The sequence below is a fragment of the Scyliorhinus torazame genome, chromosome 12, assembly GCF_047496885.1.
Source record: "Scyliorhinus torazame isolate Kashiwa2021f chromosome 12, sScyTor2.1, whole genome shotgun sequence".
NCBI classification, from domain to species: domain Eukaryota; kingdom Metazoa; phylum Chordata; class Chondrichthyes; order Carcharhiniformes; family Scyliorhinidae; genus Scyliorhinus; species Scyliorhinus torazame.
The window spans coordinates 104,307,511-104,333,885 of record NC_092718.1 but is presented as its reverse complement, the minus strand read 5'-3'; the positions used below and the strand labels follow the sequence as shown (position 1 = coordinate 104,333,885).

Sequence of the window (26,375 nt, the reverse complement as noted above, 5' to 3'; positions counted from 1 at the left end):
CACACACTCATTCACACACACTCACTCACTCACACTCACACACACTCACTCACTTGCACACACTCACTCACTCACTTGCACACACTCACTCACACACACTCACTCACTCGCACTCACTCACTCACACACACACTCACACACACTTACTCACTCACTTGCACACACTCACTCACACACACTCACTCACTCACACGCTCACACTCTCACTCACTCACTTGCACACACACTCTCACTCGCACACTCACTCACTCACTTGCACACACTCTACCTCACTCACTCAGTCGCACACACACACTCACTCGCACACTCACTCACACACTCACTTGCACACTCACTCTCTCGCACACACTCACTCACTCACTCGCACACACTCACTCACTCATTCACACACACTCATTCACACACACTCACTCACTCACTTGCACACACTCACTCACACTCACTCACTCACTCACTCGCACTCACTCACACACTCACTCACACACTTACACACACACTCACTCACTCGCACACACTCACTTGCACACACTCACTCACTCGCTCACTCACTCGCACACTCACTCACTCACTCGCAGACTCACTCACACTCACTCGCAGACTCACTCACTCACTTGCACACACACTCTCTCACTCACACACACCCACGCTCACTCTCTCTCACTCACACACTCACTCACTCACACACACTCACTCACACACACTCACTCACTTGCACACACACTCTCACTCACACACTCACTCACTCACACACTCAATCACTCATTTGCACACACACTCTCGCTCACTTGCACACACACTGTCACTCACACACTCACTCACTTGCACACTCACTCACTCACTTGCACACTCACTCACTCACTCGCACACTCACTCGCACACTCACTCGCACACACACTCACTCACTCACTCAATCACTCACTCGCACTCACTCACTCACACACTCACTCACACACTTACACACACACTCACTCACTCGCACACACTCACTTGCACACACTCACTCACTCGCTCACTCTCTCGCACACTCACTCACTCACTCGCAGACTCACTCACTCTCACTCGCACACTCACTCACTCACTTGCACACACACTCTCTCACTCACACACACCCACGCTCACTCACTCACACACACACACTCACTCACTCAAACTCGCACACTCACTCACTCACTCACTCGCAAACTCCCTCACTCACACACACACTCACTCACTCACACTCACTCACTCACTCACACACACACTCACTTGCACACACACTCTCTCACTCGCACACACACTCACTCACACACACACACTCACTCACTCACTCACACACACTCACTCACGCACTCACTCACGCACTCACTCACTCACTCACACTCACTCACACTCTCACACACACACTCTCTCACTCACTCACACACACCCACACTCACTCACACACTCACACACACACTCACTCACACACTCACTCACACACACTCGCACTCACTCACTCACACTCTCTCTCACACACACACTCACTCACTCACTCATTCACTCGCACACACTCTCTCTCACACACACTCACTCACTCACTCACACACACCCACACTCACTCACACACTCACACACACACTCACTCACACACTCACTCACACACACTCGCACACTCACTCACTCACACTCTCTCTCACACACACACTCACTCACTCACTCATTCACTCGCACACACTCTCTCACACACTCACTCACTCACTCACTCACACTCACTCACTCACTCACTCACTCACTCACACACACTCACACGCACACACTCTCTCTCACTCACACACACTCACTCGCACACACACACACACACACCCACATACACTCTCTCTCACTCACACACACTCACTCGCACACACTGACTCACACACACTCACACTCTCTCTCACACACACACACTCTCTCTCATACACGCACACATCCTGTTTCATTCTTCCTCTGGCATCCACTCTCTCTCTTTGTGCCCCACTCTCCAACTCTTTCTCTTTATCCTGCCACTCTCAACTCCCTCCCTCCCTTCCCCACCTTCTCTCTGCACAATCACCCCCTCTTTCTTCAATGTCTCCCCAATCTCTCCCCCCAAGCCTCTCTCTGTCACTGTCTCACGGTCTCCCTTTTCCTCTCTCTCATGTCTCTTCCTTTCCCTCTCGTTCTTCCCTCTCTTCCTGTCTCTTTATTTATCTCCCCCTAACACTCTCTTCTCCTTCTCCCATGTGCTGTATCCCTCTCCTTGCCCCCTTGTGTTCTCGCTCTCTGCCTATCCTTACCCTTTCCCGGGCGACTGTCTCCAGAATCTTATTTCAATGGAGAGGCTGCAGAATGCAGCAGTGCAGAGGGATCTGGGTGTCCTGGTACACCAATCAGTAATTAGGAAGGCAAATGGAAAGTTGCCCTTTATTACATGAAGGATGGCATATAAAAGAAGGGAAGTTTTGATGTACAGGGAGATGGTGAGACTGCTCCTGGAGTACTGAATATCTAACTGAAGGAGCGATATCCTTGCGTTGGAAGCATTTCTGAGAATGTTGATTCCTGGGATGGAAGGGTTCCTCTCATGAGGGAAGTTGGAGCAGAATAAACCGGTACACATCGGCGTTGGAAAACTGAGAGGCGACCTTATTGCGAGGAGGATTGACAGAGTGGATGCTGAGAAGATGGTCCCTCTCATGAGGGGGGGCCGATGTGTAACCGGGTGGGGGGCAGGCACAAATGTCAAAATGTGGGGTCTCCTGTTTAAGACGATGATGAGGCGGAATTTCTTCTCTCAGAGGGCCCTCAGCATTTGAAATTCCGCAGAGAGTCGTTGGGTCACTGGTTAGGTTCACGTTTGCGTTAGGGTTCTGATGGACAATGGAGTCGAGGGTTATGGGGGAACCAGCTTGGACAGTGATTGAAGGTCACATTTAGATTAGCCGCAATCTTATTGAATGGAGGAGCAGGGTCGATGCTCCAAATAGTTTACTCCTGTTCCGAACTCGTATGTTCTCAACTTCTTATGTCCCTCGCTCTCGCTCTGTCTATCTCACCATTTCCCTGGTTCTCTCTCTCTCTACCCCCCCCCCCCCCCCCCCTCGCCCTCTCTGTGTCTCTCCCCCCGGTCTCAGTCTGGCTCTGTTAATCACACCGCCACTCCCTCTCACACCCTCCTCTGACTCTCTCCCTCCTTCTCTCTTTTCTGATCCTTCCCTGCAGACTCACACACCTGAACTGAAGAAGGCGAGGCCAGTTTCAAGTCTCAGTTTGTCCGTGTCCGCTGCGGGAATGGGACGATCAAACACCGGATTCCGCAGCTCCCGACCCCCCGGCTCCGGAAGTCTCGGTGGGGTTAACAAGTTTTGGATGGCCTTCATAAGAAAAACAAATAGACATGACATCAAACACTCCCAGGACAGGTACAGCACGGGGTTAGATACAGAGTAAAGCTCCCTCTACACTGTCCCCATCAAACACTTCCAGGACAGGTACAGCACGGGGTTAGATACAGAGTAAAGCTCCCTCTACACTGCCCCCATCAAACACTCCCAGGACAGGTACAGCACGGGGTTAGATACAGAGTAAAGCTCCCTCTACACTGTCCCCATCAAACACACCCAGGACAGGTACAGCACGGGGTTAGATACAGAGTAAAGCTCCCTCTACACTGTCGCCATCAAACACTCCCAGGTCAGGGACAGCACGGAGTTAGAGACAGAGTAAAGCTCCCTCTACACTGTCCCCATCAAACACTCCCAGGACAGGTACAGCACGGGGTTAGATACAGAGTAAAGCTCCCTCTACACTGTCCCCATCAAACACTCCCAGGTCAGGGACAGCACGGTGTTAGATACAGAGTAAAGCTCCCTCTACAATGTCCCCATCAAACAATCCCAGGTCAGGGACAGCACGGGGTTAGATACAGAGTAAAGCTCCCTCTACAATGTCCCCATCAAACACTCCCAGGTCAGGGACAGCACGGGGTTAGATACAGAGTAAAGCTCCCTCTGCACTATCCCCATCAGACACTCCCAGGTCAGGGACAGCACGGGGTTAGATACAGAGTAAAGCTCCCTCTACACTGTCCCCATCAAACACTCCCAGGGCAGGTACAGCACGGGGTTAGATACAGAGTAAAGATCCCTCTGCACTGTCCCCATCAAACACTCCCAGGTCAGGGACAGCACGGAGTTAGATACAGAGTAAAGATCCCTCTGCACTGTCCCCATCAAACACTCCAGGACAGGTACAGCACAGGGTTATATACAGAGTAAAGCTCCCTCTGCACTGTCCCCATCAAACACTCCCAGGACAGGTACAGCACGGGGTTAGATACAGAGTAAAGCTCCCTCTGCCTGTCCCTATCAAACACTCCAAGGACGGGTACAGCACGGGGTTAGATACGGAATAAAGCTACCTCTACACTGTCCCCATCAAACACTCCCAGGACAGGTACAGCACGGGGTTAGATACAGAGTAAAGCTCCCTCTGCCTGTCACTATCAAACACTCCAAGGACGGGTACAGCATGGGGTTAGATACAGAGTAAAGCTCCCTCTGCACTGTCCCTATCAAACACTCCCAGGACAGGTACAGCATGGGGTTAGATACGGAATAAAGCTACCTCTACACTGTCCCCATCAAACACTCCCAGGACAAGTACAACACGGGGTTAGATACAGAGTAAAGCTCCCTTTACACTGTCCCCATCAAACACTCCCAGGACAGGTACAACACCGGGTTAGATACAGAGTAAAGCTCCCTCTACACTGTCCCCATCAAACATTCGCAGGACAGGTACAGCATGGGGTTAGATACAGAGTAAAGCTCCCTCTACACTGTCCCCATCCAACACTCCCAGGGCAGGTACAGCACGGGGCTAGATACAGAGTAAAGATCTCTCTGCACTGTCCCCATCAAACACTCCCAGGACAAGTACAACACGGGGTTAGATACAGAGTAAAGCTCCCTTTACACTGTCCCCATCAAACACTCCCAAGGACAGGTACAGCACGGAGTTAGATACAGAGTAAAGCTCACTCCACACTGTCCCCATCAAACACTCCCAGGACAGGTACAGCACGGGGCTAGATACAGAGTAAAATCCCTCTGCACTGTCCCCATCAAACACTCCCAGGTCAGGGACAGCACGGGGTTAGATACAGAGTAAAAATCCCTATGCACTGTCCCCATCAAACACTCCCAGGACAGGTACAGCACGGGGTTATATGCAGAGTAAAGCTCCCTCTACACTGTCGCCATCAAACACTCCCAGGACAGGTACAGCACGGGGTTAGATACAGAGTAAAGCTCCCTCTGCCTGTCCCTGTCAAACACTCCCAGGACGGGTACAGCACGGGGTTAGATACAGAGTAAAGCTCCCTCTGCACTGTCCCGATCAAACACTCCCAGGACAGGTACAGCACGGGGTTAGATACAGAGTAAAGCTCCCTCTGCCTGTCCCTGTCAAACACTCCCAGGACGGGTACAGCACGGGGTTAGATACAGAGTAAAGCTCCCTCTGCCTGTCCCTGTCAAACACTCCCAGGACGGGTACAGCACGGGGTTAGATACAGAGTAAAGCTCCCTCTACACTGTCCCCATCAAACACTCCCAGGACAGGTACAGCACGGGGTTAGATACAGAGTAAAGCTCCCTCTGCCTGTCACTATCAAACACTCCAAGGACGGGTACAGCATGGGGTTAGATACAGAGTAAAGCTCCCTCTGCACTGTCCCTATCAAACACTCCCAGGACAGGTACAGCATGGGGTTAGATACGGAATAAAGCTACCTCTACACTGTCCCCATCAAACACTCCCAGGACAAGTACAACACGGGGTTAGATACAGAGTAAAGCTCCCTTTACACTGTCCCCATCAAACACTCCCAGGACAGGTACAACACGGGGTTAGATACAGAGTAAAGCTCCCTCTACACTGTCCCCATCAAACATTTGCAGGACAGGTACAGCATGGTGTTAGATACAGAGTAAAGCTCCCTCTACACTGTCCCCATCCAACACTCCCAGGGCAGGTACAGCACGGGGCTAGATACAGAGTAAAGCTCTCTCTGCACTGTCCCCATCAAACACTCCCAGGACAGGTACAGCACGGGGTTAGATACAGAGTAAAGCTCCCTCTGCCTGTCCCTGTCAAACACTCCCAGGACGGGTACAGCACGGGGTTAGATACAGAGTAAAGCTCCCTCTGCACTGTCCCGATCAAACACTCCCAGGACAGGTACAGCACGGGGTTAGATACAGAGTAAAGCTCCCTCTGCCTGTCCCTGTCAAACACTCCCAGGACGGGTACAGCACGGGGTTAGATACAGAGTAAAGCTCCCTCTGCCTGTCCCTGTCAAACACTCCCAGGACGGGTACAGCACGGGGTTAGATACAGAGTAAAGCTCCCTCTGCACTGTCCCGATCAAACACTCCCAGGACAGGTACAGCACGGGGTTAGATACAGAATAAAGCTACTTCTACACTGTCCCCATCAAAGGCCCCCAGGATAGGTACAAGTACAGAACGGGGTTAGATACAGAGTAAAGCTCCAACAACACTGTCCCAACCAAACACTCCCAGGAGAGGTACAGCACGGGGTTAGATGCAGAGTAAAGCTCCCTCTATACTGTCCCCATCAAACACACCCAGGACAGGGACAGCACGTGGTTAGATATAGAGTAAAGCTCCCTCTACACTGTCCCCATCAAACACTCCCAGGACAGGGACAGCATGGGGTTAGACACAGAGAAAAGCTCCCTCTACACGTGGGGTTAGTTATGATCTTTCAAAAGTCACTGGAGTCAGGGAAAGTCCCAGAGGATTGGAAACCCCCTGTTCAAGAAGGGAACAAGGAAAAAGATGGAAAATTATAGGCCAATTAGCCTAACCTCGGTTGTTGGCAAGATTCTAGAATCCATTGTTAAGGATGAGATTTCTAAATTCTTGGAAGTGCAGGGTCGGATTAGGACAAGTCAGCATGGATTTAGTAAGGGGAGGTCATGCCTGACAAACCTGTTAGAGTTCTTTGAAGAGATAACAAATAGGTTAGACCAAGGAGAGCCAATGGATGTTATCTATCTTGACTTCCAAAAGGCCTTTGATAAGGTGCCTCACGGGAGACTGCTGAGTAAAATAAGGGCCCATGGTATTCGAGGCAAGGTACTAACATGGATTGACGATTGGCTGTCAGGCAGAGGGCAGAGAGTTGGGATAAAAGGTTCTTTTTCGGAATGGCAACCGGTGACGAGTGGTGTCCCGCAGGGTTCAGTGTTGGGGCCACAGCTGTTCTCTTTATATATTAACGATCTAGATGACGGAACTGGGGGCATTCTGGCTAAGTTTGCCGATGATACAAAGATAGGTGGAGGGGCAGGTAGTATAGAGGGGGTGGGGAGGCTGCAGAAAGATTTAGACAGTTTAGGAGAGTGGTCCAAGAAATGGCTGATGAAATTCAACGTGGGCAAGTGCGAGGTCTTGCACTTTGGAAAAAAGAATAGAGACATGGACTATTTTCTAAATGGTGACAAAATTCATAATGCTGAAGTGCAAAGGGACTTGGAAGTCCTAGTCCAGGATTCTCTAAAGGTAAACTTGCAGGTTGAGTCCGTAATTAAGAAAGCAAATACAATGTTGTCATTTATCTCAAGAGGCTTGGAATATAAAAGCAGGGATGTACTTCTGAAGCTTTATAAAGCACTAGTTAGGCCCCATTTAGAATACTGTGAGCAATTTTGGGCCCCCACCTCAGGAAGGACATACTGGCACTGGAGCGGGTCCAGCAGAGATTCACACGGATGATCCCAGGAATGGTAGGCCTAGCATACGATAAACGTCTGAGGATCCTGGGATTATATTCATTGGAGTTTAGGAGGTTGAGGGGAGATCTAATAGAAACTTACAAGATAATGAATGGCTTAGATAGGGTGGACGTAGGGAAGTTGTTTCCATTAGCAGGGGAGACTAGGACCCGGGGGCACAGCCTTAGAATAAAAGGGAGCCACTTTAGAACAGAGATGAGGAGAAATTTCTTCAGCCAGAGAGTGGTGGGTCTGTGGAATTCATTGCAACAGAGGGCGGTGGAGGCTGGGACGTTGAGTGTCTTTAAGACAGAAGTTGATAAATTCTTGATTTCTCGAGGAATTAAGGGCTATGGAGAAAGAGCGGGTAATTGGAGTTGAAATCAGCCATGATTGAATGGTGGAGTGGACTCGATGGGCCGAATGGCCTTACTTCCACTCCAATGTCTTATGGTCTTATGGTCTACACAGTCCCCATCAAAGGCCCCCAGGTTAGGTACAGCACAGGGTTAGATACAGAGTAAAGCTCCAACTACACTGTTCCCATCAAACACTCCCAGGACAGGTACAGCACTGGGTTAGACACAGAGTAAAGCTCCCTCTATACTGTCCCCATCAAACACTCCCAGGACATGTACAGCCGGGGATAGATACAGAGTAAAGCTCCCTCTACTCTGTCCCCATCAAACACTCCCAGAACAAGTGCAGCACAGGGTTAGATTCAGGATAAAGATCCCTCTACACTGTCCCCATCAAATACTCCCCAGACAGGTATAGCATGGGGTTAGATACAGAGTAAAGCTCCCACAACACTGTTCCCATCAAATATTCCCAGGACAGGGGCAGCATGGAGTTAGATACAGAGTAAAGCTCCACCTACACTGTTCCCATCAAACACTCCCAGGACAGGTACAGCATGGTGTTAGATTCAGAGTGAATCTCCCTTTACACTGTCCCCATCAAAGGCCCCCAGGATAGGTACAGCATGGGGTTAGATACAGAGTAAAGCTCCCTCTACACTGTCCCCATCAAACACTCCCAGGAGAGGTACAGCACGGGGTTAGATACTGAGTAAAGCTCCCTCTACACTGTCCCCATCAAACACTCCCAGGACAGGTACAGCACGGGGTTAGATACAGAGTAAAGCTCCCTCTACACTACCCCCATCAAACACTCCCAGGAGAGGTACAGCACGGGGTTAGATACAGAGTAAAGCTCCATCTACACCGTTCCCATCAAACACTCCCAGGGCAGGTGCAGCACAGGGCTAGAAACAGAGTAAAGCTCCCTCCGCACTGTCCCCATCAAACACTCCCAGGACAGGTACAGCACGGGGTTAGATACAGAGTAAAGCTCCCTCTACACTGTCCCCATCAAACACTCCCAGGACAGGTACAGCACGGGGTTAGATACAGAGTAAAGCTCCCTCTACACTACCCCCATCAAACACTCCCAGGAGAGGTACAGCACGGGGTTAGATACAGAGTAAAGCTCCATCTACACCGTTCCCATCAAACACTCCCAGGGCAGGTGCAGCACAGGGCTAGAAACAGAGTAAAGCTCCCTCTACACTGTCCCCATCAAACACTCCCAGGGCAGGTGCAGCACAGGGCTAGAAACAGAGTAAAGCTCCCTGTACAAGCTGGTCCCCACTGCTCTCTTACGTGAATCATTTCTCTCCTGTGGCCACTGTTGGAAAGATAAGTTGGGGTGTTTCTCCCGGTTTCCGTGGGACCAATATTAATAATTCAACCAACAATCCGAAGGAAATGATTATGTAGTCAGTGTCACATTTTGGGAACTTGCTGTGTGCTAGTAGGCAGCCGCGTTTCTGACAATCTAGCAGTGGTTCGGCTACAAACAAATAATTTCAGACAGTGGGGAGCTCTGTGAGGTTGAATATCAATGGGAGCTTTTTTGAAACTGATACCAGGCTCCAAATGCCCTTCAAGTCATCGCTGAAGACGATTCAGAACTCTGAGTAGACCTTGCCTGAGGATACAGAATGGACTCAGTGATATCAAAGGGACACCCTTTCACAGCCCCATTCCCTGGGTTACAGCAACAACATCTCGTATTGACACAGAGACTTTAACCAAGTGAAATATCCCATAACTGGAGCTATTTATGAAACAGAATTTGACAACGAGCCAAGGAAATATTCAAACAGATGACCCGGAGCTTTGCCCAAGAGACAGGCTATCCGCAGCCCCTTAAAGCAGGAAGGAGAGAAGCAGAGAGGTATAGGGAGGGAATTGCTGAGTTCACGGCCCCGGTTACCAATGATGGAATGATGGAAATTGGACATGGGCCGGGAGTCTGGAATTGGAGGAGCGCAGAGATCTTGGAGGGTTGTTGGGACTGGAGGAGGTTACCGAGATAGGGAGGGCTGAGGGGCTGCAGGAGGTTACCGAGATAGGGAGGGCTGAGGGGCTGGAGGAGGTTACCAAGATAGGGAGGGTTGTAGGGGCTATAGGACGTTACCGAGATAGGGACGGCTTTAGGGGCTGGAGGAGGTTACCGAGATAGGGAGGGCTGTAGCGGCTGGAGGAGGTTACCGAGATAGGGAGGGCTGTAGGGGCTGGAAAGGGGATACAGAAATAGGGAGGGTATAGAGAATGAAGGAAAGTGTAGGAATTGGTGGAAGTTACAGAGGTAAGGAGGGTTGTAGGGAATGGAGGAGATTACAAAGATAGGGAGGGTTGTCGGAATTGGAGGCGTTTACTGAGATAGGGAGAGTTGTATCAGCTGGAAGAGGTTACAGAGATAGGAAGGATTGTAGGAATGGAGGAGGTTACAAAGATAGGGAAGGTTATAAGGACTGGAGGAGGTTATAAGGACTGGAGGAGGTTACAGAGATAGGGTGGGTTGATAGGGACTGGAGGAGGTTACAGAGATAGGGAGCGTTGCAGGGGCTGGGGGAGGTTAGAGACATGGGGAGGGTTGTAGAGTCTGGAGGAGGTTTCAGAGATAAGGAAACTTGTAATGGCTGGAGGAGTTTGCAGGGACAGGGAGTGCTGTCGGGACAGGAGGAGGTTACAGTGAGGGTTGTTGGGGCTGGAGAAAGTTACAGGGATGGGGAGGGTTGTAGGGGCTGGTGGAGATTACAGAGATAGGGAGGGTTGTAGGAGCTGGAGAGATTACAGGGATGGGGAGGGTTAGGGGCTGGTGGAGGTTACAGAGATAGGGAGGGTTGCAGGAGCTGGAGAGATTACAAGGATGGGGAGGGTTAGGGGCTGGTGGAGGTTACAGAAGTGGAAGGGTTGTCTGGGCTGGTGAAGGTTGCTGTGATAGGGAAGGTTAGGGGCTGGTGGAGGTTACAGAAGTGGAAAGGATATCGGGGCTGGCAAAGGTTGCTGTGATAGGGAGGGTTTTGGGGCTGGTGGAGGTTACAGGGATAGGGAAGGGATGAAGTCATAACAGATCTGAAAACAATAATGGCAGTTTTAAACAGGGGACCCCAAGGCAGCAGAGGCCAATGTAAGCCAGCAAGCACCTTGGGTGATGGTTGGAAAGGACTTTGATTAAATGGGGAGTGGAGCCCCCGAGTGTTTGTACTTTCACTCTGATTTACCTCGGTGGTGACAGGTGAGCAGTCTTGGCCCTGGGTGTTGCTGAATGGGTTGGATGTGAGCAGCAGCTGTGAATGGCTCATATCCAGCAGTGGGTAATTCACCAGGATTACTTTACTAAAGTTAAACTTGTAGGTGAACCGCTTGCCCTTGGTCTTGTGAAGGATTCGCTTGTTGTAGTAATACCTGGAAAAGATCAGCCAGAGACAGAATCTGAGAGAGATATGGAGAGACTTAGAGACAGACAGAGATAGCACTGCCCCTTTCAATGAATCAGGAACACCCCCCCCCCCCCCCCCCCCCCCCGGCCGGGCCTCATGCATCCCCCCCCACCCCCACCCCAACAGGACACCAGAGACTCCCAGACAGACACAAAGACCACCAGAATGACACAAGGACCTCCGAACAGACGCAGGACACCCCCAAGTTGGCACAGTGACACCCAGGGCTACACAGAATGCCCCCACAGTGACGCAAGGAATCCTGGAGTGACTAAGGCAAAGCAAGGGCAGGGGAGAAGCCCAGAGTGAGATACAAAGTGTCTTTAACTACCCCACCCAAAACCCGTGAGCCCCAACAACCACAGGGGTCTCAGGGAACTGTCACTGGTCACCATTTGTCAGACTGTCTTTATGAAGATCCCCATCAGAAGCTGGGATGGATGAAGGGAGGAGGGGTGGAGGGAGGGGAGGACAGAGGGAGGGATGGAGAGGGGGAGGTAGTGGGGAGAGAGAGAGAGAGAGAGGGAAGGAGGGAGGAGCGAGGGAGGGAGAGGGGGAAGGAGTGGGGGAAGAAGAGAAAGAAAGAGGGAGGGTGGGAAGAAAGGAGGGAGGGAGAGAAGGAGGGAGAGAGTGTTGGGGATAGGGAGACAGGGAGGGAGCGGAGGAAGTGTTACCTGAGGGCCCGACTCAGCTTATCGTAGTTCATGTGGGGTTTGCACTTGCGGAGGCCCCACAGCTTGGCCACTTCATCTGGGTCCTTGATGACGAACTCGCCGTAATCTCCCTGCCAGGCGATAACGTTCTGATATTCCTCCTTCTGCAGCAGCTCCAGGATGAAGTGCCAGAGCTGGATCTGTCGGGATCCGGGACTCGACTCCGGTTTGTAGGCCCAGTCCGGGAACGCAAAGCCTGGGGAGAAATTAGCAGGAAGTGAATGCAGTTAGGAGAGGCTTCCACTCCAATCTGCCACCCTCCAAGATGGCGATCCCAGTTTGATGGCTGGAATGCTGGAACAATGAACAGGTCATTGGGAACATTGCCTGCTGGCTTGTTGGTGCAGCAATCAAGGGGAGGCCATTCCGCCCTTCGAGCCTGCCCCAACATTCAACATGATCATGGCTGATTCTTCATCTCAACGCCATGCCCACTTACCCCTTGACACATTTAGAGTCTGGAGATCAATCTATTTCCTTCTTATATTCAGTGACTTGGCCTCCACAGCCTTCTGTGGTAAAGAATTCCACAGGTTCACCCTCCTCTAAGTGAAGAGGTCTCTTCTCATCTCAGTCCCAAATGACCTACTCCGTATCTTGAGATTGTGATGCCGTGTTCTATGGCCACCATCCCACCCCCCCCCCCCCTCCCGCCCCACCCCCACCACTAGTCAGAGGAACTGACGTCCCTGCATCCTCTCTCATTCTCCAAAACTACAGGAATGCTGACCCCAATCGACCCATCCTCGCTTTGTACAATAATCCCAGAAATCAGTCTGGATAATCTTCTCTGCACTCCTTCTGTGGCAAAGCATATCCTTCCTTGGGTGAGGAGAGCAAAACTGCCCATGATTCTCCAGCTCAAGACATTGCAGTTCTTCTTGGAGTGAAGGAGATCTTGAACGTTTGTACAAGATTTGGCAAGCTTAGAAAAGGTTATTGGCACAAAGGATATGGGTGGAGTGCTGGTGGTGGTGGTGGTGGTGGTGGTGGTGGGGGGGGGGGGGGGGGGCGGCGGAGGGGGCACAGAGTTAGGGCGAAGGGATTTCCGTTGTCCGGCGGCAGGATCCCGCAGTTGTCAATGGGCTTTCCCGTTGACTGCACCCCTCGCCACCAGAAAACCTGCGGTTTGGTGCTCCATTGGGAACGGAAGATCCCGTTGGCTTGATTGGCGAGAGATTTCCGGCTAACATTTTGGACATAATTGAGTCTGGGGAAGGCTGGGGATGGGGAGGGGGGTGGGGGGGGGGCAGTTTGTGATGGTAGAAACCGTGGGGAGTAGGTAGTTAGAGGCAGTGTAGTTTTAGTAAGATAATGTAGTTAATGGGAGGAGCCAAGGACTGAAGCAGTCAGCTGTTGAGTTTGCAGTTTTAAAATTCAGTTTAAATTGGGATGTGAACAGACAAGCAAGCAGCTGCTCTTAAGAGAGTCAGTTGAGATCTGCGGGCAGGCTAGCAGTTTCTTTCAAAACAGTGAGTTAAAGATTTGCCAGTGAACAAGACAACAGCAGTTTCTCAAAGGATGGCAGGTTAAACAGTAGTTGGAGACAGGCATGAATCTGTAAGCTGGGTCCTGAAGGATGTTGCTTTCCCAAGACATCTCACTGTTCTATTCACTGCTATATTCACTGTTATAGACACTGTAATAGTCACTGCTATGGTCACTGCGATAGTCACGATTATAGCCACTGTAATAGATACTGTTTATAGTCACTAGTATAGACACTGTTACAGTCACAGTTATATTCACTGTCATATTCACTGTTCTCGACACTGTTCTCGACACTATTATAGTCACTGTTATCGACACTGTTATAACATTGTTATATTCACTGTTATAGACACTGTTATAGACACTGTTCTATACACTGTTCTATACAGTGTTCTATACACTGTTATAGTCACTGTTATATTCACTGTTATCGACACTGTGAAAGTCACTGTTATAGTCACTTGTATAGTCACTGTTACAGTCACTGTTATAGTAACTGTTATCGTCACTGTTATAATCACTGGTATAGTCACTCTTATAGACACTGATATAGTCACTGTTATAGTCACTGTTATAGTCACTGTTATCGTCAATGTGATGCCACTGTTATAGACACTGTTATAGTCACTTTTTTAGACACTTATAGTCACTATTATAGTCACTGTGATTGTCACTGTTATAGACACTGTTATAGACACTTATAGTCACTGTTATAGTCACTGTTATAGACACTTATAGTCACTGTTATAGACGCTGTAATAGTCACTGTTATAGTCACTGTTATAGACACTGTTATAGTCACTGTTATCGTCACTGTTACAGTCACTGTTATAGACACTGTTACAGTCACTGTTATAGACACTGTTATAGTCACTGTTATAGACACTGTTATAGTCACTGTTATAGTCACTGTTATATACACTGTTATAGTCACTGTTATAGACACTGTTTTAGATACAGTTATAGTCACTGCTATAGTCACTGTTATAGTCACTGTTATAGTCACTGCTATAGTCACTGTTATCGTCACTGTTATCGACACTTAGAGTCACTGTTATAGTCACTGTTATAGTCACTGTTATCGACACTTTTATAGTCACTGATATAGACACTGTTATAGACACTGTTATAGACACTGTTATAGACACTGTTATAGTCACTGTTATAGACACTGTTTTAGATACAGTTATAGTCACTGCTATAGTCACTGTTATAGTCACTGCTATAGTCACTGTTATCGTCACTGTTATCGACACTGTTAGAGTCACTGTTAATGTCACTGTTATAGACACTGTTATAGTCACTGTTATAGTCACTGTTATCGACACTTTTATAGTCACTGTTATAGACACAGTTATAGACATTGTTATAGTCACTGTTATATTCACTGTTATAGACACTGTTATAGTCACTGATATAGACACTGTTATAGACACTGTTATAGACACTGTTATAGTCACTGATATAGACACTGTTATCGACACTGTTATAGTCACTGTTATAGTCACTGTTATAGTCACTGTTTCAGTCACTGTTATGGATACTGTTATAGACACTGTTATAGTCACTGTTATAGTCACTGTTATAGACACTGCTATAGTAACTGTTATAGTCACTGTTACAGATACTGTTCAAGTCACAGTTATCGTCACAGTTATAGACACTTACAGTCACTGTTATCGACACTTTTATAGTCACTGTTATAGTCACTGTTATATACACTGTTATATACACTGTTATAGACACTGTTATAGACACTGTTATAGTCACTGTTATAGTCACTTTTATAGTCACTGTTTTAGATACTGTTATAGTCACTGCTACAGACACTGTTATAGTCACTGTTATAGACACTGTTATAGTCACTGTTATAGTCACTGTTATAGACAGTTATAGTCACTGTTGTAGACACTGTTATAGTCACTGTTATCGACACTTTTATAGTCACTGTTATAGACACTGTTATAGACACTGTTATAATCACTATTATATCCACTGTTATAGACAGTGTTATAGTCACTTTTATAGTCACTGTTGCAGACACTGTTGTAGACACTGTTGTAGTCACTGTTATAGTCACTGTTACAGATACTGTTCAAGTCACAGTTATCGTCACTGTTATCGACACTTATAATCACTGTTATAGATATTGTTATAGTCACTGTTATCGTCACTGTTATAGTCACTGTTATAGTCGCAGTTATAGACACTTACAGTCACTGTTATAGACACTGTTATGGTCACTGTTATAATCACTGTTATAGACACTGTTATAGTCACTTTTATAGTCACTGTTATATACACTGTTATAGACACTGTTATAGTCACTGTTATAGTCACTGTTTCAGTCACTGTTATGGATACTGTTATAGACACTGTTATAGTCACTGTTATCAACACTGTTATAGTCACAGTTATAGACACTTACAGTCACTGTTATAGACACTGTTGTGGTCACTGTTGTAATCACTGTTATCGACACAGTTATAGTCACTGTTATAATCACTGTTATCGACACTGTTATAGTCACTGTTATAGACATTGTTATAGTCACTGTTATAGACACTGTTTCAGATACTGTTATAATCACTGTTATAATCACTGTTATAGTCACTGTTATAGACACTGTTATAGTCAATGTTACAGTTACTGTTATAGACACTGTTATAGACAGTGTTATAGACACTGTTATGGACACTGTCATAGTCACTGTTATAGTCACTGTTATAGTTACAGTTATAGAAACTTACAGTCACTGTTATAGACACTGTTATGGTCACTGTTGTAATCACTGTTATAGACATTGTTATAGTCACTGTTATAGACAGTGTTATAGACACTGTTATAGACACTTATAGTCACTATTATAGTCCCTGTTATACTCACTGTTATAGACACTGTTATAGTCACTGTTATATTCACTGTTATAGACACTGATATAGACACTGTTATAGACACTGTTATAGTCACTGTTATAGACACTGTTATCGACACTGTTATAGTCACAGTTAAAGTCACTGTTATAGTCACTGTTTCAGTCACTGTTATGGATACTGTTATAGACACTGTTATAGTCACTGTTATAGTCACTGTTATAGACACTGCTATAGTAACTGTTATAGTCACTGTTACAGATACTGTTCAAGTCACAGTTATCGTCACAGTTATAGACACTTACAGTCACTGTTATCGACACTTTTATAGTCACTGTGATAGTCACTGTTATAGTCACTTTTATAGTCACTGTTTTAGATACTGTTATAGTCACTGCTATAGACACTGTTATAGACACTGTTATAGTCACTGTTATAGTCACTGTTATAGACAGTTATAGTCACTGTTATAGACACTGTTATAGTCACTGTTATCGACACCTTTATAGTCACTGTTATAGACACTGTTATAGACACTGTTATAGTCACTGTTTTAGTCACTTTTATAGTCACTGTTTTAGATACTGTTATAGTCACTGCTACAGACACTGTTATAGTCACTGTTATAGACACTGTTATAGTCACTGTTATCGTCACTGTTATAGACAGTTATAGTCACTGTTATAGACACTGTTATAGTCACTGTTATCGACACTTTTATAGTCACTGTTATAGACACTGTTATAGACACTGTTATAGTCACTATTATATCCACTGTTATAGACAGTGTTATAGTCACTGTTTTAGTCACTGTTGTAGACACTGTTGTAGACACTGTTGTAGTCACTGTTATAGTCACTGTTATAGACACTGTTATAGTAACTGTTATAGTCACTGTTACAGATACTGTTCAAGTCACAGTTATCGTCACTGTTATCGACACTTATAATCACTGTTATAGATATTGTTATAGTCACTGTTATCGTCACTGTTATAGTCACTGTTATAGTCGCAGTTTTAGACACTTACAGTCACTGTTATGGTCACTGTTATAATCACTGTTATAGACACTGTTATAGTCACTTTTATAGTCACTGTTATATACACTGTTATAGACACTGTTATAGTCACTGTTATAGTCACTGTTTCAGTCACTGTTATGGATACTGTTATAGACACTGTTATAGTCACTGTTATCAACACTGTTATAGTCACAGTTATAGACACTTACAGTCACTGTTATAGACACTGTTGTGGTCACTGTTGTAATCACTGTTATCGACACAGTTATAGTCACTGTTATAATCACTGTTATCGACACTGTTATAGTCACTGTTATAGACAGTGTTATGGACACTGTTATAGACACTTATAGTCACTATTTTGTCCCTGTTATACTCACTGTTATAGACTCTGTTATAGTCACTGTTATATTCACTGTTATAGACACTGTTATAGTCACTGATATAGACACTGATATAGAAACTGTTATAGACACTGTTATAGTCACTGATATAGACACTGTTATAGACACTGTTCTAGACACTGTTATAGTCACTGTTATCGACACTGTTATAGTCACTGTTAAAGTCACTGTTATAGTCACTGTTTCAGTCACTGTTGTGGATACTGTTATAGACACTGTTATAGTCACTGTTATTGTCACTGTTATAGACACTGCTATAGTAACTGTTATAGTCACTGTTACAGATACTGTTCAAGTCACAGTTATCGTCACAGTTATAGACACTTACAGTCACTGTTATCGACACTTTTATAGTCACTGTTATAGTCACTGTTATATATACACTGTTTTATACACTGTTATAGACACTGTTATCGTCACTGTTATAGTCACTTTTATAGTCACTGTTTTAGATACTGTTATAGTCACTGCTATAGACACTGTTATAGACACTGTTATAGTCACTGTTATAGTCACTGCTATAGTCACTGTTATAGACACTGTTATAGTCACTGTTATAGTCACTGTTATCGACACTTTTATAGTCACTGTTATAGTCACTGTTGTAGACACTGTTGTAGTCACTGTTATAGTCACTGTTATAGATACTGTTATAGTAACTGTTATAGTCACTGTTACAGATACATTTCAAGTCACAGTTATCGTCACTGTTATCGACACTTATAATCACTGTTATAGATATTGTTAAAGTCACTGTTATCGTCACTGTTATAGTCACTGTTATAGTCGCAGTTATAGACACTTACAGTCACTGCTTTAGACACTGTTATGGTCACTGTTATAGACACTGTTATAGTCACTTTTATAGTCACTGTTATATACACTGTTATAGACACTGTTATAGACACTGTTATAGTCACTGTTATAGTCACTGTTTCAGTCACTGTTATGGATACTGTTATAGACACTGTTATAGTCACTGTTATCAACACTGTTATAGTCACAGTTATAGATACTTACAGTCACTGTTATAGACACTGTTGTGGTCATTGTTGGAATCACTGTTATCGACACAGTTATAGTCACTGTTATAATCACTGTTATCGAAACTGTTATAGTCACTGTTATAGACATTGTTATAGTCACTGTTATAGGCACTGTTTCAGATATTGTTATCGTCACTGTTATAGTCAATCATATAGACACTGTTATAGTCACTGTTATAGTTACTGTTATAGACACAGTTATAATCACTTTTATAGTCACTGTTATAGACACTGTTATAGACACTGTTATAGTCACTGTTATAGACACTTATAGTCACTGTTATCGTCACTGTTATAGTCACTTATCATCACTGTTATAGTCACTGCTATGTCACTGTTATAGTCACTGTTATAGTCAATGTTATAGACAATGTTATAGACACTGTTATAGACACTGTTATATTCACTGATATGGACACTGTTATAGAGACTGTTATAGTCACTGTTATCGAAACTTTTATAGTCATTGTTATAGTCACTGTTTTAGACACTTATAGTCACTGTTATCGTCACTGTTATAGACACTGTTACAGTCAGTGTTATAGTCACTGTTATATACACTGAAATAGACACTGTTATAGTCACTGTTATAGACACTGTTATGGACACTGTCATAGTCACTGTTATAGACACTGTTATAGTCACTGTTATAGTTACAGTTATAGAAACTTACAGTCACTGTTATAGACACTGTTATAGACACTTATAGTCACTATTATAGTCCCTGTTATACTCACTGTTATAGACACTGTTATAGACACTGTTATAAGTACTGTTCTAGTCACTGTTATAGACACTTACAGTCACTATTATAGGCACTGTTATAGTCACTGTTATAGACACTGTTATAATCACTGTTATTGACAGTGTTCCAGTCACTGTTATAGTCACTGTTATAGACACTGTTATAGACACTGTTATAGTCACATTAAAGTCACTGTTATAGACACTGTTATGGTCACTGTTATAATCACTGTTTCAGTCACTGTAATGGATACTGTTATAGACACTCTTATAGTCACGGTTATCGACACTGTTATAGTCACTGTTATAGTCACAGTTATAGACACTTACAGTCACTGTTATAGACACTGTTATGGTCACTGTTATAATCACTGTTATAGTCACTGTTATAGTCACTGTTTTAGATACTGTTATAGTCACTGTTATAGACACTGGTATAGTCACTGTTATAGACACTGTTATAGACACTGTTATAGTCACTGTTATAGTTACTGTTATAGACACGGTTTAATCACTGTTATAGTCACTGTTATAGTCACTGTTATCATCACTGTTATCGACACTGTTAGAGTCACTGTTATAGACACTGTGATAGACACTGTTATAGTCACTGAAAAAGACACTGTTATAGACACTGTTATAGTCACTGATATAGACACTGTTATAGACACTGTTATAGTCACTGTTATCGACACTTTTACAGTCACTGTTGTAGTCACTGCACTGTTATAGACACTGTTATAGACACTGTTATTGACACTGTATTAGACACTCTTATTGCCACAGTTATAGTCACTGTTCTTGTCACTGTTTTATACACTGTTATAGATACCGTTGTATTCACTGTTATTGTCACTGTTGGAGTCACTGTTATAGACACTGTTATAGTCACTGTTATAGACACCGTTGTAGTCACTGTTATAGTTACTATTTTAGATACTGTTACAATCACTGTTATAGACACTGTTATTGTCACTGTTATAGACACTGTTATAGTCACTGTTCTCCACACTGTTATAGTCACTGCTCTCCACACTGTTATAGTCACTGTTATAGACAAAGTTATAGTCACTGTTATAGACACTGTTATAATCACTGTTATAGACACTGTTAAAGTCACTGTTATAGATACTGTTATAGTCACTGTTATAGACACTGTTATAGTCACATTAAAGTCACTGTTACTAACACTGTTATATCCACTGTTATAGTCACTTTTATAGTTACTTTTATAGTCACTGTTACAGTCACTGTTTTAGATATTGTTATAGACACTGTTATAGACACTGTTATAGACACTGTTATAATCACTGTTATAGACACTGTTCTAGCCACTGTTACAGATACTGTTATAGTCACTGTTATCGTCACTGTTATCGACACTTATAATCACTGTTATAGATGTTGTTATAGTCACTGTTATCGTCACTGTTATAGTCACTGTTGTAGTCACTGTTACAGATACTTTTATAGTCACTGTTATCGTCACTGTTATCGACACTTATAATCACTGTTATAGATGTTGTTATAGTCACTGTTATTGTCACTGTTATAGACACTGTTATAGACACTGTTATAGTCACTGTTATAGTCACTGTTTCAGTCACTGTAATGGATACTGTTATAGACACTGTTATAGTCACTGTTATCGACACTTTTACAGTCACTGTTGTAGTCACTGTTATCGACACTGTTAGAGTCACTGTTATAGACACTGTGATAGACACTGTTATAGTCACTGATATAGACACTGTTATAGACACTGATATAGACACTGTTATAGACACTGTTATAGTCACTGTTATCGACACTTTTACAGTCACTGTTGTAGTCACTGCACTGTTATAGACACTGTTATAGACACTGTTATAGACACTGTTATTGACACTGTATTAGACACTCTTATCGCCACAGTTATAGTCACAGTTATAGTCACTGTTATTGTCACTGTTTTATACACTGTTATAGAAACCGTTGTATTCACTGTTATTGTCACTGTTGGAGTCACTGTTATAGACACCGTTGTAGTCACTGTTATAGTCACTATTTTAGATACTGTTACAATCACTGTTATAGACACTGTTATTGTCACTGTTATAGACACTGTTACAGTCACTGTTCTCCACACTGTTATAGTCACTGTAAAAGACAAAGTTATAGTCACTGTTATAGATACTGTTATAATCACTGTTATAGACACTGTTAAAGTCACTGTTATAGATACTGTTATAGTCACTGTTATAGACACTGTTATAGACACTGTTATAGTCACATTAAAGTCACTGTTATTGACACTGTTATATCCACTGTTATAGTCACTTTTATAGTTACTTTTATAGTCACTGTTACAGTCACTGTTTTTGATATTGTTATAGACACTGTTATAGACACTGTTCTAGTCACTGTTACAGATACTGTTATAGTCACTGTTATAGACACTGTTATCGACACTTATAATCACTGTTATAGATGTTGTTATAGTCACTGTTATTGTCACTGTTATAGACACTGTTATAGTCACTGTTTCAGTCACTGTAATGGATACTGTTATAGACACTGTTATAGTCACGGTTATCGACACTGTTATAGTCACTGTTATAGACACTGTTATAATCACTGTTATAGACACTGTTATCGTCACTGTTATCGACACTGTTCTAGTCACTGTTCTAGTCACTGTTACAGACACTGTTATAATAACTGTTATCGTCACTGTTATAGACACTGTTATAGTCACTGTTATAGTCACTGTTTCAGTCACTGTAATGGATACTGTAATAGACACTGTTATAGTCACTGTTATCGACACTGTTATAGTCACTGTTATAGTCACAGTTATAGACACTTACAGTCACTGTTATAGACACTGTTATGGTCACTGTTATAGTCACTGTTTTAGATACTGTTATAGTCACTGCTATAGTCACTGTTATAGACACTGTTATAGTCACTGATATAGTTAGTTATAGACACGGTTATAATCACTGTTATAGTCACTGTTATGGACACTGTTATAGTCACTGTTATCGTCACTCTAATCGTCACTGTTATAGACACTGTTATAATCACTGTTATAGACACTGTTATAGTCACTGTTATAGTCACTGTTATAGTCACAGTTATAGTCACTGTTATAGACACTGTTATAGTCACAGTTATAGTCACTGTTATAGACACTGTTATAGACACTGTTATAGACACTGTTATAGACACTGTTATACACACTGTTATTGTCACTGTTAGAGACACTGTTATAGTCACTGTTATAGATACTGTTATAGTCACTGTTATAGACACTGTTATAGTCCCATTAAAGTCACTGTTATAGACACTGTTATAGACACTGTTATAGTCACAGTTATAGACACTTACAGTCACTGTTATAGGCACTGTTGTGGTCACTGTTGTAATCACTGTTATCGACACAGGTATAGTCACTGTTATAATCACTGTTATCGACACTGTTATAGTCACTGTTATAGACACTGTTATAGACACTGTTATTGACACTGTTATAGACACTCTTATCGCCACAGTTATAGTCACTGTTATAGTCACTGTTACAGTCACTGTTATAGTCACTGTTATAGTCATTGTTATATTCACTGTTATAGACACCGTTGTATTCACTGTTATTGTCACTGTTGTAGTCACTGTTATAGACACTGTTATAGTCACTGTTATAGACACTGTTATAGTCACAGTTATAGATACTGTTATAGTCACTGTTATAGACACTGTTATAGTCGGTGTTATAGACACTGTTATAGTCACTGTTATAGTCACTGTTGCTGTCACTGTTATAGACATTGTTATAGTCACTGTTATAGTCACTGTTATAGTCACTGTTATAGACACTGTTATAGTCACTGTTAATGTCACTGTTATATACACTGTTATAGTCACTTTTACAGTCACTGTTACAGTCACTGTTTTAGATATTATTGTAGTCACTGTTATAGACACTGTTATAGTCACTGTTATAGACACTGTTATAGTCACTGTTATGGTTACTGTTATGGACACTGTTAAAGTCTCTGTTATAGACACCGTTGTAGTCACCGTTATAGTCACTATTTTAGATACTGTTACAGTCACTGTTATAGTCACTGTTATAGTCACTGTTATAGACACTGTTATAGTCACTGTTATAGTCACTGTTATAGTCACTGTTATCGTCACTGTTATTGACAGTTATAATCACTGTTATAGATGTTGTTATAGTCACTGTTATCATCACTGTTATAGACACTGTTATAGTCACTGTTATAATCACTGTTATAGACAGTTTTACAGACAGTGTTATAGTCACTGTTATAGACACTGTTACAGTCACTGTTATAGACACTGTCATAGTCACGGTTATAGACACTGTTATAGACAGTGTTACAGTCACTGTTATAGACACTGTTATAGTCACTGTTATAGACACTGTTATTGTTACTGTTATAGTCACTGTTTTAGACACTGATATAGTCACTGTTATAGTCACCGTTGTAGTCACCGTTATAGTCACTATTTTAGATACTGTTACAATCACTGTTATAGACACTGTTATAGTCACTGTTATAGTCACTGTTATAGACAGTTATAGTCACTGTTTTGGACACTGTTATAGACACTGTTATACACACTGTTGTAGTCACTGTTATAGTCACTGTTATAGACACTGTTATAATCACTGTTCTAGACAGCTTTATAGTCACTGGTATAGACACTTTTATAGTCACTGTTATAGACACTGTTATAGACACTGTTATAGTCACATTAAAGTCACTGTTATAGCCACTGTTATAGTCACTGTTACAGTCACTGTTATAGACATTGTTATAGTCAATGTTATAGACACTGTTATAGTCACTGTTATCGTCACTGTTATGGACACTGTTCTAGTCACTGTTATAGTCATTGTTATAGACACTGTTATAATCACTGTTATAGACACTGTTATAGACTCTGTTATAGTCACTGTTATAGACACTGTTATAGTCACATTAAAGTCACTGTTATAAACACTGTTATAGCCACTGTTATAGTCACTGTTATTGTCACTGTTATGGACAATGTTCTAGTCACTGTTACATTCGCTGTTATAGACATTGTCATAGTCACTGTTATAATCACTGTTATAGACACTGTTATAGACTCTGTTATAGTCACTGTTATAGACACTGTTATAGTCACATTAAAGTCACTGTTATAAACACTGTTATAGCCACTGTTATAGTCACTGTTATTGTTACTGTTATAGTCACTGTTATAGACACTGTTATAATCACTGTTGTAGACACTGTTGTAGTCACTGTTATAGTCACTGTTATAGTCACTGTTACAGATACTGTTATAGCCACTGTTATCGTCACTGTTACAGTCACTGTTACAGTCACTGTTACAGTCACTGTTTTAGATATTGTTGTAGTCACTGTTATAGTCATTGTTATAGACACTGTTATAGACAATGTTATAGACACTGTTATAGTCACTGTTATAGTCACTGTTATCGACACTGTTATAGTCACTGTTATAGACACTGTTATAGTCACATTAAAGTCACTGTTATAGACACTGTTATAGCCACTGTTATAGTCACTGTTTATAGATATTGTTGTAGTCACTGTTATAGTCACTGTTATAGTCACTGTTATAGTCACTGTTACAGTCACTGTTATAGTCACTGTTATCGTCACTGTTATGGACACTGTTCTAGTCACTGTTATGGTCACTGTTATAGACACTGTTATAGTCATTGTTATAGACACTGTTATAATCACTGTTATAGACACTGTTATAGTCACTTTTAAAGACACTGTTATAGACACTGTTATAGTCACTGTTATAGACACTGTTATAGTCACTGTTACAGTCACTGTTTTAGATATTGTTGTAGTCACTGTTATAGTCACTGTTATAGTCACTGTTACAGTCACTGTTACAGTCACTGTTATAGACATTGTTATAGTCACTGTTACAGTCACTGTTTTAGATATTGTTGTAGTCACTGTTACAGTCACTGTTATAGTCACTGTTATCGTCACTGTTATGGACACTGTTCTAGTCACTGTTATAGACACTGTTATAGCCACTGTTACAGTCACTGTTTATAGATATTGTTGTAGTCACTGTTATAGTCACTGTTATACTCACTGTTATAGTCACTGTTATAGTCACTGTTATAGTCACTGTTACAGTCACTGTTATAGTCACTGTTATCGTCACTGTTATGGACACTGTTCTAGTCACTGTTATGGTCAGTGTTATAGACACTGTTATAGTCATTGTTATAGACACTGTTATAATCACTGTTATAGACACTGTTATAGAGACTGTTATAGTCACTGTTAAAGACACTGTTATAGACACTGTTATAGTCACTGTTATAGACACTGTTATAGTCACATTAAAGTCACTGTTATAGACACTGTTATAGCCACTGTTATAGTCACTGTTATGGACAATGTTCTAGTCACTGTTACATTCGCTGCTATATAGACATTGTTATAGTCACTGTT

At 43.0% G+C, this 26,375-nt stretch overlaps 1 protein-coding gene across 1 annotated transcript in view; it reads right to left on the bottom strand.

Annotated features, from left to right (window-relative positions):
• erfl1 (Ets2 repressor factor like 1) overlaps positions 1-26,375 on the bottom strand; it is a 117,458-nt gene that overhangs the window by 66,021 nt on the left and 25,062 nt on the right. The window contains exons 2-4 of the mRNA XM_072469071.1: positions 12,248-12,482; positions 11,355-11,538; positions 3,209-3,350 (exon numbers count right to left, since the gene is read on the bottom strand). Coding sequence (XP_072325172.1) covers positions 3,209-3,350; positions 11,355-11,538; positions 12,248-12,482 — 561 coding nt within the window. The remainder of the gene's footprint in view (positions 1-3,208; positions 3,351-11,354; positions 11,539-12,247; positions 12,483-26,375) is intronic.